Consider the following 17,533-nt stretch of genomic DNA (forward strand, 5'->3'; position numbering starts at 1 on the left):
GACAGGCTGAGAGCTCTGCTCTGCTGAGCATGCACATGCCTCAGGGAACACACATGTCCCGACAGGAAGCACTGCTATGGGTATGAGTGAGTGAGTGAGTGAGTGAGTGAGTGAGTGAGTGAGTGAGTGAGTGAGTGAGTGAGTGAGTGAGTGAGTGAGTGAGTGAGTGAGTGAGTGAGTGAGTGAGTGAGTGAGTGAAAGATGTGTGCGTGTATGTGTGTGGACGTGTTTAACTATATGAGCATGCACATGCCTCAGGGAACACACATGTCCCGACAGGAAGCACTGCTATGGGTATGAGTGAGTGAGTGAGTGAGTGAGTGAGTGAGTGAGTGAGTGAGTGAGTGAGTGAGTGAGTGAGTGAGTGAGTGAAAGATGTGTGTGTGTATGTGTGTGGACGTGTTTAACTATACTTAAGGTTAGGAAAAATAGGATTTTGAATGGGACTGAATTGTGTGTCCGAAGAAAGTTAATTATACAAGACTGTGTGTGTGCGCGTGTCTGTGAGAGAGCGTAAGGGAGTAAGTGTAAGGGGGAAGAGTTTTTTTGTGGTGCTGACTGTGGCCAGTTAGTTAACATCTGTCTGTCTTTCTGTGTGAGTCTCACTGTCAATCTCTACTGCAGCAGAGCAGTATCAGAGACAGGACATTGCCACATCACTGGCTCAGGCCCAGGTCTCACTACTGTATATCAAGCATCAGACAAGTCAGAACTACTGCAAACAACAACAATTTACTTATGAGTCAGATTCCACATATTTCATTCCATTTTTCACATTTGGATGAGCACATTGATTTGCAGTGCTTTTAATCATTGTCTTTGGTCAAATCTATTTTACTAAGATTCACTAACTTCCATGGCTTAAGTGATTGGAACTAAAATACATAAAAAAATGATAGATGATAATTAAAAAAAACTTTTATTTTATTTTTATTTTTACATATCTCTACACACTGAAATGTTGGTGTTTCGCTGCTGGTGAGAGGGACACTTCGATAATCTTTGAAAATAATGTTTGAGCACTTCTGGGTTTTTTTCTCCAGAAGCAACAACAATGATAAAACATATGTCAACAAACACAAAATGAAATGTCAAGCTAAAACAGTACAATTCTCTCTAGTACATCCGGGATCCATGGATCTGAAAAAGCTGAAAGACAAGCACAGACAGGAGAAACATCAGAGGATGCCCTCTTTGAAGACAGATTCTCAGTGTTGTATTTCAGAGTTGATCGGTTACATGCTCATGTTACATGTTCACATCTCATACTGTGTATCCGCTTTGATTGGGTGACATGTGAAACAATCTAAACACATACAGTAAATGTATGTTATGTTTGATGCTGATGGTGACGATGGGGACAGAATGATAAAGTAATAGTGTTTGTGACATCCAGGACTCCCTTCGTTGTGAATGGAAAAACAACAACATGAGCTTGTATTGTTTCTTTGACACTTCTCGTCACTTGATTAATTGGTGTTTGGATGAACATAAACGTCGCAGCCCCACTGTGCAGTTCTGCCAAAATGTCCCCTTTACACATGTACAAGTAAGATTGTGTGTGTTTGTGTCTTTTTTTCATGTAAAATGTAAAACACACTAATACTACCACTACACAAAATGTCAGGGCTATTCCATGTCATTGCATTGGTAATGAGAGACGTTTAGGTGTCGGGTTGGATCAATGGCAGCACAGCAGCGTCAGCTCATCATTAGTCTGGGAAATCCCAGATCTAGGGCATTGTTAATGTGGGAGGCAACCCGCCTGCCTAGTGAGACTAACTCATCATCAGACCAGCTGGGTTACGCTGCTGAACAGATCATTTTCCAGGCAGGACACAATGTCCCCAGAGCAAATCGAACACTCTGGCATCACACATGGTATTTCAAACAAATAGTAGTTCACTTTTTAAGATGGGGAGCAAAAGTGCAAGGCCTACTTTTTTCTCTCTACATATTTGTAAATCAAAAAAACTTTAATAAAAGTTTCTCCTTGGCCTTTGAATACTGTATGGAGTTTGAGGCAAGGCAATGTAATGCTGTGGAACAGCCCTGGACCCTTTTGATCACACAGTCTCCTACTGCTACTACCCACTACCAGCCAACAACACTAGCATGGATCCTCACCCATTCACGTCTTTGGAACACTGACACAAGACTGTCATTCCCTTATCCACTCATTCGGGGTGGTATTTCTCTCTCTTCCCTCCACCTCATCCTGCGCTCCTTTCTCCTGCTGCACCTCTGAAGCCTTCACTCCAATAAAAGGACGGAGAATAAAAAAAACGAGACAGAACGACAACAAAAAAGAATGAACAGATTGAGTATCTGGGAGAGGGAGAGAGATTGAGAGTGAAAGAGAAAGAGAGAGCGAGAGAGAGGGAGGTGTGGATGATGGAGTGAATGTGAATGCGCTTGTGAATGACATTTGAGAGTTGTGTGTGTGACATTCAGTGTTTGAGTGGAAAATGCCAACACTAAGATCAAAGGATACTCAGATCATCTTGGATGAAGAGAAATGTCACATGGAGACACTCTGTGACAGATCCGTATCCTGCTACTTCAGACCTTTGTGGAAGTGAATGGTGGTGATATGTGAATGGTGTGTGGTGTACGATGTATGAGTATATCCCTAAGACACATCTGCCCATGTACCTGTGTGTGTGTGTGTGTGTGTGTGTGTATATGTTTCCTGTGTGTCAGTCTCACCTTGGTCTTGTGGCTCTGTTCGGTGCCCAGGCCTGAGCCAGGTGTGTGTAGCTCCTTGGACACCACACACAGAAACTCTGCCTGGTCCTCTGTCCCATAGCTATACGACGAACCAATGTTTACCATCTATTAGAGACAGAGAGAAAAAGAGAGATGGAGCAACAAAAAAAAAGAGAAAGAAAGTTGGACAGAGAAAGAGAGGTGGCCCGTATCACAGCAGGTAAAGTCATGGATGCTCATGCAGGGAGGAGGGACAGAGGGTAAGGACAGCCTAGCAGCACTACATGTCTGCTACAACTCTACTGTGGGCAGTGAGACTGAACTGTACACCCTGAAGCACTGACGGCAATGTTTAGCATTACAGTACTACTCAAAACACTTTACTGAACTGGCAATGTGCCAACATATGGTAGCTTCCAATGGAGCTTCCTTGGCTCTGCTTCCTTTTTGCATCTCCTTTCCCTTATGATCACTGGTCTGTGTCTGTTTAGATCAGTCTTCTTCTGAGCGGAAGGAAATGTGAAAAGGAGGCCGTTTTTGTGAGCAGATTGGGACTGGGCCTTGGTCTCGGATTGGTCTGATTGGTCTGACTCTGAGGCTCTGATTGGCTAACAGAGAGCAGGAAAGGGGTTGATTGGTTGGGAGTGTGGTAGAGCAGAGCAGCAGCGTGAGTCCAACCCACAGTCCAGAGCAGTCCGGTGCGGGGCTTTCTGCAGGTGCGCACGCTGACCTGCTCAAACTTCCAGCCGTCTGACATGGTGGAAACCATCTGGGTCAGCTCCTCCTCCTGGCACTGCAGCACCCGGTACACATGTTTAGGAGGCACCTGCTGATGGACGGAGAGAGAGAGAAGAGTGTGGAGAGAGAGAAATGTAAACACTGCAGCACCCGGTACACATGTTTAGGAGGCACATGCTGATGGACAGAGAGAGAGAGGGTGTAAAAGGAGGAGAAGGAGGAGGAAGATAGGGAGGGAATGTACAGATATAGGTAGGTGGGAAAGGTGTATGGATGTAGAATGAGAGAGAGAGAGAGAGGGGGGGGGGGGTCTAGGAAGGGAGAGAACGAGACAGAAGAGAAAACAGAGTGACCAATAGTTGTACAAGGTGAGATGTTTGTAAGGAAAGGAAAGTAAAGGCATTTATTAGCAGAGAGAAAGAGGATTGGGAGAGCAAGAGGTTAGCAAGAGGTAGTGATGTTTGGAAGATGAATGATAGTGAGAGTGAGCGTTAGGGTTGGGTGCTATCACCATACTGGAACATATGATATTACCTAAATATAATATTTCATATTTTATTTTTGTGTACGCATCTAGGAGGGGATTGAAAGGCTGCTGTAACTAAGAGTCTTGATTTTGACATCTAGCCACTAGCCAAATGCATAGCTGGTGCCCTGAGCTTGATATAATTGATTTGACACATTTTACATTTCTTATAGTTATAAGCAGTGATGTAGCACGCACCCCCACAGCCCACAGTGTGTGTGTGCATGAGCGTGTGTCTAGCCGAAGGGTAGAGACGGAGGGTACAGTAAAGTGTATAATACAGAGAGAGTAGGAGGAAGATTGAAAGTTACATAACAGAAATCATAGACATGATGGGTGAAATATACTGAAAAATAACTTTCAAATACAGAAAGAGTGAAACACATGGCTGAACAGTCTTTCTGCTTGGCACATGCACAAGTCTGTTTTTGTTTTAGCAGACCTGTAGCCATCTTGTATTGTGTAAATCCCTGTATCTTATCTACTGTGTGTGTGTGTGTGTGTGTGTGTGTGTGTGTGTGTGTGTGTGTGTGTGTGTGTGTGTGTGTGTGTGTGTGTGTGTGTGTGTGTGTGTGTGTGTGTGTGTGTGTGTGTATTTTTCCTACCTTATCAGGATCACAATGTCCTGACAAGTCACCAGAAAGTCTTGACAAGGTAGGAAAAAAATAACAATCATGGCGTTTCTCATGCCCTGAATTAGGATTAAGAAGAAAAAAAATGTACTCCCCAAAAAGTCCAGAACATTCACAAAAACAAAGCTGAGTGTGTGTGTGTGTTTGACCTGTGTGACTTTACAGTCTCGCTCCAGGATCCTCTCCTTGATCAGTTTTATCAGAGGAGTGATGTTGTAGAACTCAGCCTCCTCTAACACACCTGGGACAGAGCACAACACACACACACACACACACACACACACACACACACACACACACACACACACACACACACACACACACACACACACACACGGTCAATCAAAGTGTTATTACATTCTTATTAACAATCTTACTATACATTATAATAGCATCATAACGCAATATCTAATACCAAATGTAATCTAGTACCTTCTTCAGCCAGCTCCTTGTTGTAGACCAGTTTGCCGTGTCGCAGGTAGTTAAGGATGGGGCCGAAGTAGGTGGGGTCTCTGTCTATCACATAGGCCCCTGTCTCGTCCTACAACAGAGGAAGGGAGAGAACAACCATAAGAATTAATAAAGGTATTAATATGAGATCAATATTAAGTGCTATTCTATTGTGCAATTCTATTGTATTGGGTTTTGGTCGAGATCTATGTTTGGAAACCCACTTGCGATCACTTGTTTCAAACTAACAGCAAAAGTCCTCTTTTCAGAGTGATAAGAGTGGCACTATTAGAGCCTAGTGGTTCTATATTACAGATAGTGCGAAAGAGATTCAGAGAGTGTGGTGGGGGGGGGGGATAGAGATAAGGAGAGAGAGAGGGGATATACACAGAGGGACTGAGAGTGAAGAGAGAGAGAAAGATATGGAGAGATGGGGAGAGAAAGATTGAGAGAGAGCCTGTTACATTCACATGGCGTGGCCCTTTCTTAGCTGACGGCATGCCAGTGCCTTTACAGCATCTCCATAAAGCTCTCCCTGCACGCCAATTACTAAACCAGCCCCAGGCACCCATTTTCAAACACAGAGATGCAGAGACTCTAGACAGAGAGAGGGAGGTAGAGAGAGATGAGAAAGAGGAGGAGAGAGAGGCCAAGGAGTTCAGAAAGAGGAAATTGGGAGAGAGGGATTCAGGAACACAAACAAGTGGCAGAGTGGAGCGAGCTAGATAAGAGAGGAGAAGAAAGACAGAAGTAGCTGATTAAGGAGCAGATGGAGAGCGGGATGGAGAAGAGGGGAGGGATGGAGAGGCTGTGGTAAGAGGGCACAGCTCTGAATCTGAATTGAAGAAGTGCTGCAAAATAATAGGAATGGAGGGAAAGGAATGAGAGCCTGCAGATCAGACAGACAGCGAGAGGGAGAGAGAGAGAGTGTGAATGAGACGGGCAGAGGGATGGAGAGGCTGTGGTAAGAGGGCACAGCTCTGAATCTGAATCGAAGAAGTGCTACAAAATAATAGGAATGGAGGGAAAGGAATGAGAGCCTGCAGATTAGAGCGAGAGCGAGAAGGCAGAGGGATGGAGGGTATGTGAGGCACTCAGCTGAATGAAGAAGGGACTGGGGAGACAGGCAGAGAAGAATCGATTGGAGATGAGAGCTGGCAGACACTGGATAGAGGAGGACTCAGACAGGGGGAGGGAGAGAGAGACAGAGAAACAGAAAGAGAGAGATACAGAGGACAGACAAGGGCACAGGGAGAGTTGCTGGGGGAAAGGGGGCTAGACAGAGGCAGAGAGACAAACAAACCCAGAGCAACTACAGTTGAGGACAGACAGACACCTCCTCATTGACAGTATGTATGATGACGACACCTGTGTGAGGCTTCCAGAATATCTAGGTACCCTCGCTATGAACGATAAACACATGCACTCAGGCATGAACGCACACACTGAGGGCGAAGATGAAAAATTGGCTATATCTGTGATCTCCTGTGATCCTGGCCTGTCTGTTCAGCCACACTGCCGCCAGTCAGCCCGTTAAAAAAAAATCCACGGAAGATTCAATCCTCATCTGGTGTGTTAATGATTTACCCAAGGAACTACACAGTGTGCCTAGCCTAGTCTCTATGGGGGCCTCACTGGGTCCCACAGGAAATATCTGTTAGGCAAACAGAGGTGTTATTTGTCTCAGCACAGAAATAGAGACAGACACAGACACACATACAATCTTTACTTCCTCTCCTGGTGTGAAAACACTGGCTGAGACCAAACTGAACCAGTCTAATGCTAGCCTGGTCAGGTCATTTCCATCTAAAAGGACCCATGTGTACCAACATGTGAAGTTCATAGGAGAATATCAAATTGATTGTCTAATAAAAGCGAAGAGTATTTTATTTATTTATTAAGGCATATATACATTTGTCAACTATTTTCCATCCTAAAAATTAAGAACACACATTGATTTCTGGTCAAACAGATGGAAAAGGGGTCTTGGAAAAGATCTGACAGAAAATGTCTTAAAGGGCATCAGAAATGCATCAAAACACAATAATGTTGAAGTAAAGACTAATATCAAAACATATTTAGTTTTGCCTTCTGAAACTTTAAGAAACACTGCCTTGAAATTCCTTTACCAAAAACCCACCTATCTTTCAGATATTTTCACATTTATTTTCCGCATGAAGAGGGTGGATAATTAAAGTCTGTGTTTTTTTTGTGTGTTTTACATTTTTTGTTACCCCCTTTTCTCCTTTATTTTGTACTATCTAATTGTTAGTAGTTACTATCTTGTCTCATCGCTACAACTCCCGTACGAGCACCTGTACCTGGCGACCTGGTTAGCCCGCCACAGGAGTCGCTAGTGCGCGATGAGACAAGGATATGCCTACCGGCCAAACCCTCCCTAACCCGGACGACGCTAGCTCAATTGTGCGTCGCCCCATGGACCTCCCTGTCGCGGCCGGTTTTCCAATGTCATGTCATTGGTGACACCCCATTTTTTCTGCAGACATTGTTGAAATCTCAGCAGATATTTAACCGTTTTTGGAAAACCTGGACACAAAAAACTGAAGGAGATTTTTACCGAAATTCTGTTACCAAACTTTGCATTTGCACAGTTCTTTCAGTAAATGTGTTTTTTTGTAAAAATGTTCTGTGTAAATTGTTAAAAAGTAGTCTTGTGTATAGAGTTGTAGGGTTTGTTAAACTTTGAAATCAAGTGTTTTAGTGAACTGCCTTTATCATGTATGACAACATAAACGATAAAGTTGGCTGAAGCGCATACAGATCTGCAACTGTGCTACTTCAGTGCTGGGTCTATTTTGGATTGGAGGTCAAATAGTACACACAAGAGCACATAACACCAGCCTCTAACATTGTAAAGTCCTAATCACTCTGCCAACAACAGTGCTGCATATTGCGCAGAAATATGCAGATCCCTTGACTTTTTCCACATTTTCTTGTGTTACATCCGGAATTTAAAATTGATTAAATTTAGAGTTATTTGTCACTGGCCTACACACTATACCCCATAATGTCAAAGTAGAATTATCTCAATCCAAATGGTTACTAATTAGTTAAATGAAAAGCTGATATGTCTTGAGTCAACCATTATTCAGACCCTTTGTTATGGCAAGCCTCAATATATTCAAGAGTAAAAATGTACTTAACAAGTCACATAATCAGTTGCATAGACTCACTCTGTGTGCAATAATAATGTTTTACATTATTTTTGAATGACTGTGTCGTCTCTGTACCCCACACATACAATTATCTGTAAGGTCCCTCAGTCGAGCAGTGCATTTCAAACACAGATTTAACCACAAAGACAAGGGAGGTTTTCCAATGCCTAGCAAAGAAGGGCACCTATTGGTAGATGGGTCAAAATAAAAAAGCAGACATTAAATATCTCTTTGAGCATGGTGGTTATTCTTTACACTTTAGATGGTGTATCAATACACCCAGGCACTACAAAGATACAGGCATTCTTCCTAACTCAGTTGCTGGAGAGGAAGGAAACCGCTCAGGGATTTGGCTAATGGTGACTTTAAAACAGTTAAGAGAGTATAATGGCTGTGATAGTAGAAAAACTGAGCATGGATCAACCACATTGTAGTTACTCCACAATACTAACTTAATTGAAAGAGTGAAAAGAAGGAAGCCTGTACAGAATAAAAATATTCCATAACATGCACCCTGTTTGCAACAAGGCACTAAAGAAATACTGCAAAAAATGTAGCTAAGCAATTAAGTTTTTGTCCTGAATACAAAATGTTACGTTTGGGGTAAATCCAATACAGAGTGCCACTCTCCATATTTTCAAGCATAGAGGTGGCTGCATCATGTTTTGGGTATACTTGTGATCGTTGAGGACTGGGGAGTTTTTAATAATAACCTAAAAATAACCTAAAACACAGGGCCAAATCTACAATGGAGTTGTTTACCAAGAAGACTGTGAATGTTCCAGAGTGGCTGCGTTACAGTTTTTACTTAAATCTACTTGAAAATCTATGGCAATTATCAACTAGGGCTGACCCCAATGAGTCGACTGGTCATTGTTTGGTTGATAGGCTGTTGGTCGACCAATCATTTTTAGTAGAGCAGTATTAAATACACATTTGTGCCCATCTCAGTGAACTAATACATTGCTGAGGTCTAGACTAAAAGCCAATATATGCTTGATCGGAAAATATGGTCGGTGGCTTCAAATAGAGTGTGGACCTTTGTACCGCATCGGCCATGTGCCTCCCAAATATTGTAACAATGTGGAGGGCTCCATATAGCTCCGCATTGATTGGTTGACGGTAGGTGGGGGCGGTACATCCTGTATAAACCCAAACTCACTTCCTTGACAACTTCCTTCACAACAGCTCTGCACTGCTCCACGAAGCGCAAGAAGTATGAATCCCCTGACATCTGCACAGGCTATTACTGTAAATGCTGCATGGCCAATGGATTGACCATGTAGTGCCCAGATGTACAATGCACTTCTCTCTCCAGAATGCGCTCTCTCCCCACCAATTGGGCACATTCATTGTTTTATAACTTAATTATGAGAATTGTTTGTGTTTGATTGTTAGTGTATATCAATTCCCCATTACATACTGTATATCACCAGTAGAACAGGACACACACCCGATTACGCTTAGAAGTAGGCCTAGAGGCTACCTGGCCAGCGCGCCAATGTAGGCCGAAAGAACAGACAACTTTCGGTAGACTATGATCAACAACCAATTTGACAGAGCTTGAAAAATGTGAAAAGAAAAATGGGAATGTTGCACAATCCATGTGTGGAAAGCTATTAGAGACTAACCCAAAAAGACTCACAGCTGTAATCGCTGCCAAAGGTGCTTGTACAAAGTATTGACTCAGGCATGTGAATACTTATGTAAATGAGATATTTCTATATTACATTTTGATACATGTGAAACATTTCTAAAAACATGTTTTCACTTTGTCACTATGGGGTATTGTGTGTAGATGGGTGAAAAAATATATATATTCTGATTTCAGGCCGTAACACAACAAAATGTGGAATAAGTCAAGGGTTATGAATAGTTTCTGAAGGCACTGTATGTAGTACTTTAAAGTATTTTTACTGACTGGACTACACACACAACTTTTTTTTCCAAAATAAAATATTTGTGAAATAGGCAAGACTTTCCTTTCTTTTTCGGCACCAGACCTGCCTAATTTGAACTTTAACTTAACAGACTAAATTACACATCCTGTAAACATCTGACTCCAGAGTGATTTGTTCTTGAAATTTGTAGTTTTCAGATTTAGATATGATCATTTTTCACAAAATAGTTTGAGAAGAAAAATGTATTTAATCGACATCCATGTAATCGGCGCCCGGGGAGCAAAATCAAATCAATTCAAACTTTATATGTCACATGCTCCGAAAATAACATGTGTAGAGCTGACTGTGAAAATAACATGTGTAGAGCTTACCGTGAAAATAACATGTGTAGAGCTTACCGTGAAAATAACATGTGTAGAGCTGACCGTGAAAATAACGTGTGTAGAGCTTACCGTGAAAATAACATGTGTAGAGCTTACCGTGAAAATAACATGTGTAGAGCTGACCGTGAAAATAACATGTGTAGAGCTGACCGTGAAAATAACATGTGTAGAGCTGACCGTGAAAATAACATGTGTAGAGCTGACCGTGAAAATAACATGTGTAGAGCTTACCGTGAAAATAACATGTGTAGAGCTTACCGTGAAAATAACATGTGTAGAGCTGACCGTGACATGCTTACTTACAAGCCCTTAACCAACAGCGCAGTTCAAGAAGAGTTAAGAAAATATTTACCAAATAAACTAAAGTAAAAATGATAAAAAGTAACACAATAAAATACCAATAACGGGGCTATATACACGGGGTACTGGTAAATGTGTGGGGGTACAGGTTAGTCTAGGTCATTGCTAAATGTAGGTAGGGTGAAGTGACTATGCATAGATAATAAACAGCAGGTAGCAGCAGTGTTAAAAAACAAATGGGGGGAGGGGTGGGGGGTCAATGTAAATAATCCAGTGTTCAGCAGTCTTATGGCTTGGGGGTAGAAACGGTTGTTGTGGTGGTTAACTGCCTTGCTCAACGGCAGAACGGCATATTTCTTCACCTTACCGACTCAGGGATTACGAACAAGCAAACTTTCGGTTACTGTCCCAACTCCCTAACCGCTGTATCTTATCACTACCCAGGTTATCAAGATGAGTTTGGGCTTGTGTTGGAATCTGCAGTGACAGAGGGTGGAGGGAGAGGCTTCACAACAATCCTGAACTGTGATAACGGAGAACCTGTAACTACAGCATACATGCTGGTTTCAGCTGGAGTACTGTGAACAGAGCCAGAAGGAGAGCAGGAGGAGTGAAAGAGGAGCAGGAGGAGGAGAGGCGGACAAAAGGAGAATATAATGAGAGAAAGAAGAGCAGGAGGGGGACAGGAAGGGACAGGAGGATGGGAGTGGAAGTCAGGGCAGGGGTGACAGCAGGCACCAGGGATGTATTTTGGGACAGAGAGGGGGGGCAAACCTGTAGGTGCCAGACAGACAATAATCTTATTAAAATAGTAATACACAGTTGGTGTGTGTGTGTCTTTGTGTGTGTGTTCTAAACACTGCGGCAACCCACTGCAGCGGATAACAATAGAGCTCCTGTGAAGATAGAATCACCTGGGTAACAGAAAAATAAAAACACAGCTAGTGGACTAGTACTTGTTCTTCTCTTTCTTCTGTGGATGTAATGTTGGACTTGGGTACTCTGTATTCCTGAGGACTCTATGGGGCCTTTCATCATAAGCCAGGTTACAAGAAGGGACTAACAGTAAATTAGTGGGGAGAAAAATAAGTGGACTGCTAGTACTGTTTTAGAAACAGTTAATTAAGAGGCAATGACATGACAGTAGCCTGAGAGGAATAAGATGACTCAAGTGTGAGAAGAGAATGAAGAGAAAGAGGAGAGAAAGGAGAGAGGGACCATAAAAGGCGTGAGAGATAACAGAGGAGAGGAGGGAGTGTTTAGATGGGGTTTGACTAGAGGCATAGAGAGGGAGAGACAGACAGAGAGAGAGAGAGAGAAAGAGGAGGAATGAAGGTCACACACAAAGATGATGCGACTTATCTATTCACTGTGGCCAGTGGTGCAGGAGGACAGAGACAGATGTGCGCACACACACACACACACACACACACACACACAGAGGGCAAAGATTAAAAATGAGCTACTCTGTCTCTCTATTGCCTGTCATCCTGGCCTCTCTGTTCAGCCACACTGCCTCCGGTCAGGAAAAGTCAACCCTCATCTGGTGTGTTCATGATTTACTCGGAATTTGCACAAGGAACTACACGGTGTGCCGAGCCTAGTGCCAGGTCCCTTAGTAGGTCCCACAGGGAAACAGAGGTGTTATTTACCTCAACAGAGACAGTCGCACATACAATCTCTTTACTTATTCTATGGAAAGAGAGAAAAAGACAGAGGGAGAGAAAGACAGAGAGGGAGAGAAAGAGAGAGTCGGAACGAGACTAATGGACACTAGGGCATTAAAGAAGGTCACACAAAGATGATGCACCTTATCTACTCACCGTAACCAGTGATGCAGGAGGGCAAATCAATTTTAGCAGCCTACTATAGGGCTATGTTTGAAGCCAAGGGACAATACTATCTGTGATCACACATACAGAAAGACAGACACTGAAATAAATCCTATTATAGGCTTACTTCATTAGTGATGTACTGTATTTCACGAACAGATCAGTCACATATTGCCAACCTATCTATAGATATTTGTCTACCCCACCACTCTCCTCCCCCTCTGTGCTGCCAGCATAAACACTCTGCACAGGTCTGAATTCGGCAGCCAGTGCACATCCATCTGACTCACTGGGTATTGGGTAGAGCCATATCTGGTGGTGGGTAGGCGTACCACAGAGCCATATCTACTGGTACCATTCAAATGTAATTGATTCGTCTATCTATCCATCCATCCATCCATCCATCCATTCAATTAATTAATTCCATCAAGTGATCATGAGAGTTCGATGAACATCTTGCCTTATCGCTCTTCTCTGATATGTTATCTTGATCGAAGCCAAGCGCTTGATCAACTCGCCTTACCGTGTCCGAATGTAAGTCCTGGTGTTGACAGAGCCGATAGAGAAAGGACGTTTGTTCTTTGAGTAGGGTATGTCGCGTTGTGAGGAATACTGTGCCGCCGACGTTCAACCGGACCCATTTCCCGTTATTTCCCACTGTAGGGTTGACTCCAGAGCCGTTCCCGATGCTATGAGTTCCTGTCCCGCTCGATGCGGTAGCGCTCGAAGTGGCCGTGGTCGTATTCTCGCTTCCCTCGCTATCTTTGTTATTATTGTTGTTGTTGTTATTATTGTTATTGTAGCCATGAGGTGTCGGTAACGAACCGACTTCTGATTCAGCCTGCGGCACAGATTTCCTTTTATCCTCCGTTGCCATTAGGAAATAGCAATTGATGCAAGCAACGTTAAAAAGCAATAGCTTGCGTACCAACTGCCGTTTCAGCTTCTTCTCCCTTTCAACAACGCCTGTTCCCTCTCTACCACAACCGCGGTAGACTCGAGCTCCGCCTATCTTCCCCCGGTTGAGCAACCGGAGCGTCATGTCCAAGCTGTTGCCGTGCACCGAGAACTGTGGATCTTGTAGTTCCAAAATCTTGCCTAAAGAAAATAATGTCAAAATAAAATGAAAATTGTATGATAGCCTAATATTATTCAATAACTATCTGAGCCAAGACTGCAATTATTTTCAACTGCATTGTTGTGTAAATTGTGGGGAATGAGAAACATACCATTTGTAATAGACAAAGTGTAATACATGTAGTTTAATTACACAGGATTAGGTTGATTGCTATTAGTTCTACACACATCTTTCATCAAAAGGTTCACAAATGACTCACAAACAAATCCCACCTGAGAATATCATTATTAGATTGTACAGACAAAAATATAAACACAACATGCAACAATTTCAAAGATGTTACTGAGGTACAGTTCAGATAAGGAAATCAGTATATTTAAATACATTCATTAGGCCCTAGTCTATGGATTTCACATGACTGGGAATACAGATATGCATCTGTTGGTCACAGATCAGAAAACCAGTCAGTATCTGGTGCGAGCACCACTTGCCTCATGCAGTGCAACACATCTCCTTCACATAGAGTTGATCAGGCTGTTGATTTTGGCCTGTAGAATATTGTCCCACTCCTCTTCAATGGCTGTGTGAAGTTGGTGGATATTGGCAGGAGCTTGAACACGCTGTCGTACACGTCAATCCAGAACATCCCAAACATGCTCAATGGGTGACATGTCTGGTGAGTATGCAGTCCATGGAACAACTGGGACATTTTTAGCTTCCAGAAATGTTCCTTAGGTCCTTGCGATATGGGGTAATCTATTATCATGCTGAAACATGAGCTGATGGCGGTAGATGAATGGCACGACAATGGGGCCTCAGGATCTCGTCTCGGTATCTCTGTGCATTCAAATTGCCATTGATAAAAAGCAATTGTGTTTGCTGTCTGTAGCTTCTACCTGCCCATACCAAAACCCCACCGCCACCATGGGGCACTGTGTTCACAACATTGGCATCAGCAAACCACTCGACCACACATCTGCCATCTGCCTTGTACAGTTGAAACCGGGATTCTTCCCGTGAAGAGCACACTTCTACAGTGTGCCAGTGGCCATCAAAGTGAGCATTTGCCAAATGAAGTCAGTTACGACGCTGAACTGCAGTCAGGTCAAGACCATGGTGAGGACAATGAGCACGCAGATGAGCTTCCCTGAGATGGTTTCTGACAGTTCGTGCAGAAATTCTTTGGTTGTGCAAACCCACAGTTTCATTTGTTGTCCTGGTGGCTGGTCTTAGGTTAAGAAGCCAGATGTGAAGGTCCTGGGCTGGCGTGGCTACACGGTGGTATGCGGATGTGAGGCCGGTTGGACATACTGCCAAGTTCTCTAAAACAGCGTTGGAGGTGGCTTAATGTAGAGAAATTATCATTCAATTATCTGGCAATAGCTCTGGTGGACATTCCTGCAATCAGCATGCCAATTGCACGGTGCCTCAAAACTTAATTTACAAGCTTGGCACACCTGATTTTGGGGAGTTTCTCCCATTCTTTTCTGTAGATCCTCTGAAGCTCTGTCAGGTTGAATGGAAGTGTTGGATGCACAACTATTTTCAGGTCTCTCCAGAGATTTTCAATTGGGTTCAAGTCTGGGCTCTGGCTGGGCCACTCAAGGACATTCAGAGACTAGTTCAATCTTGGTTTCATCAGACCAGAGAATCTTGTTTCTCATGGTCTGAGAGTCCTGTTACAGCTAGATGTTCCGTTAGTGGGACGTTTCGACAACATCCGGTGAAATTGCAGAGCGCGATATTCAAATTAAATTATTAGAAATATTTAACTTTCATAAACTCACAAGTGCCAGCCACCATGTCAGATTTCAAAAAGGCTTTACGGCGAAAGCAAACCATGCGATTATCTGAGGACAGCACGCCATCATACAAACACATGACAATCATATTTCAACCGCCCAGGCGCGACACAAAACTCAGAAATAACGATATAATTCATGCCTTACCTTTGAAGATCTTCTTCTATTGGCACTCCAAAATGTCCCATAAACATCACAAATGATCCTTTTGTTCGATAAATTCCATCATTATATCCCCAAAATGTCAATTTCTTTGGCGCATTTGATTCAGAAAAACACCGATTCCAACTCGCCCAACACGACTACAATTTATCTAAAAAGTTACTTGTAAACTTGGTCCAAACATTTCAAACAACTTTCCTAACACAACTTTAGGTATTTTAAAACGTAAATAATCTATACAATTTAAGACGGAATATACTGTGTTCAATAGCGGATAAAATGAAAGTGGAGCGAGCCCCAGATCGCACGCCCCAAACAAAACAGTTCACTTGGCTCGACACCCAGAAAGGAAAGGGCTACTTCTTCATTACTCAAAAAGAAAAACATCAACCAATTTCTAAAGACTGTTGACATCTAGTGGAAGCCATAGGAACTGCAACCAGATGCCTCAGAAATCTAGATTCCCATAGAAAACCAATTGAAAACACAGTCACCTCAAAAAATAGTTTTCCTGAATGGTTTGTTCTCTGGGTTTCGCCTGCCAAATAAGTTCTCTTACACTCACAGACATAATTTTAACAGTTTTAGAGTGTTTTCTATCCATATCTACCAATTATATGCATACCCTAGCTTCTGGGCCTGAGTAGCGGGCAGTTTACTTTGGGCCTGCTTTTCATCCGGACGTGAAAATAGTGCCCCCTAGCGCGAAGAGGTTTCAAGTGACTTTTGGCAAACTCCAAATGAGCTATTATGGGCCTTTTCCTGAGGAGGGGCTTCCGTCTGGCCACTCTACCATATTGATTGGTGGGGTGCAGAGATGGTTGTCCTTCTGAATGGTTCTCCCATTTCCACAGAGGAACTCAAGAGCTCTGTCAGAGTGACCATTGGGTTCTTGGTCTCCTCCCTGAACAAAGGCCCTTTCCCTCGATTTCTCAGTTTGGCCAGGCGGCCAGCTCTAGGAAGAGTTTTGGTGGTTCCAAACTACTTCAATTTAAGAATGATGGAGGCCACTGTGATCTTGGGGACCTTCAATACTGCAAAAATGTTTTGTGACTCTTCCCCAGATCTGTGCCTCGACACAGTCCTGTCTGCTCTTGGACAATTCCTTCGATCTCATGGTTTGGTTTTTGCTCTGACATGCACTGTCAACTGTGGGACCTTATATAGACAGGTGTGTGCCTTTCCAAATCATGTCCAATCAATTGAATTTACCACAGGTGGATTCCAATCAAGTTGTTGAAACATCTCAAGGATGATCAATGGAAACAGGATGCACCTGAGCTCAATTTCGAGTCACATAGCAAAGGGTCTGAATACTTATGTAAATAAGGTATTTTATTTGTATTTTATTTTATTTGTGGCAAAAAAATCTAAAAACCTGTTTTTGCTTTGTCATTATGGGGTATTGTGTGTAGACTGATGAGGGAAATAATCTATTTTAAATAAAGCCTGTAACAAAACAAAATGTGGGAAAAAATCAAGGGGCCTGAATACTTTCCTAATGCACTGTATATGATTGCGGCAGACCCTGGGGGGCTGTGCTGTTGAAGTGGCTCCAGGAGAACGGAAGCAGGCCCCCAGGAGTGGTGAACGGAAGCAGGCTCCGCTGTTAACTGGGGGCCAGGTGGAAGTCAGTTTACCTAGGAGAGGGAAGGCGAGAGAGAGAATTAAAAGTGCCCATTTGTTTTACTTGAATGTTACTCTTGTATTGTGATGCACTGTACGACTATAAATTGTGCCATCATCTTCCCTTTGATATTCTTATTTTATGAGTGAGTGAATGAATGAATGTCTGGACTGGGCATGGTGATATTTGAACCTTAACCTTTTCAGACTCAGGTTGT

At 43.0% G+C, this 17,533-nt stretch overlaps 1 protein-coding gene across 8 annotated transcripts; it reads right to left on the bottom strand.

Moving 5' to 3' along the window:
• Window positions 1–713: 713 nt before the first annotated feature.
• Window positions 714–13,669, bottom strand: LOC149974476 (BTB/POZ domain-containing protein KCTD5-like). Of its 8 annotated transcripts, none has more exons than XM_090212721.1 (7): window positions 13,171–13,669; window positions 5,038–5,146; window positions 4,755–4,846; window positions 3,440–3,538; window positions 2,710–2,835; window positions 2,128–2,251; window positions 714–1,149 (listed from the first exon to the last, which is right to left on the bottom strand). In XM_090212721.1, the coding sequence occupies exons 1-6, from the start codon at window positions 13,522–13,524 to the stop codon at window positions 2,162–2,164; spliced, it is 870 nt and encodes a 289-aa protein (XP_090068847.1). In that variant the 5' UTR covers window positions 13,525–13,669; the 3' UTR covers window positions 714–1,149; window positions 2,128–2,161. The 8 variants fall into 8 exon arrangements, with proteins under 8 accessions (XP_090068847.1, XP_090068848.1, XP_090068846.1 ...); XM_090212722.1 differs by having other exon boundaries at window positions 3,440–3,535; window positions 13,171–13,661; XM_090212720.1 differs by having other exon boundaries at window positions 3,392–3,535; window positions 13,171–13,661.
• Between the last annotated feature and the right edge of the window lie 3,864 nt (window positions 13,670–17,533).

This window comes from Oncorhynchus mykiss, chromosome 20 (genome assembly GCF_057628025.1).
Source record: "Oncorhynchus mykiss isolate SJ-2025 chromosome 20, ASM5762802v1, whole genome shotgun sequence".
In the NCBI taxonomy this organism is placed as follows: Eukaryota; Metazoa; Chordata; class Actinopteri; order Salmoniformes; family Salmonidae; genus Oncorhynchus; species Oncorhynchus mykiss.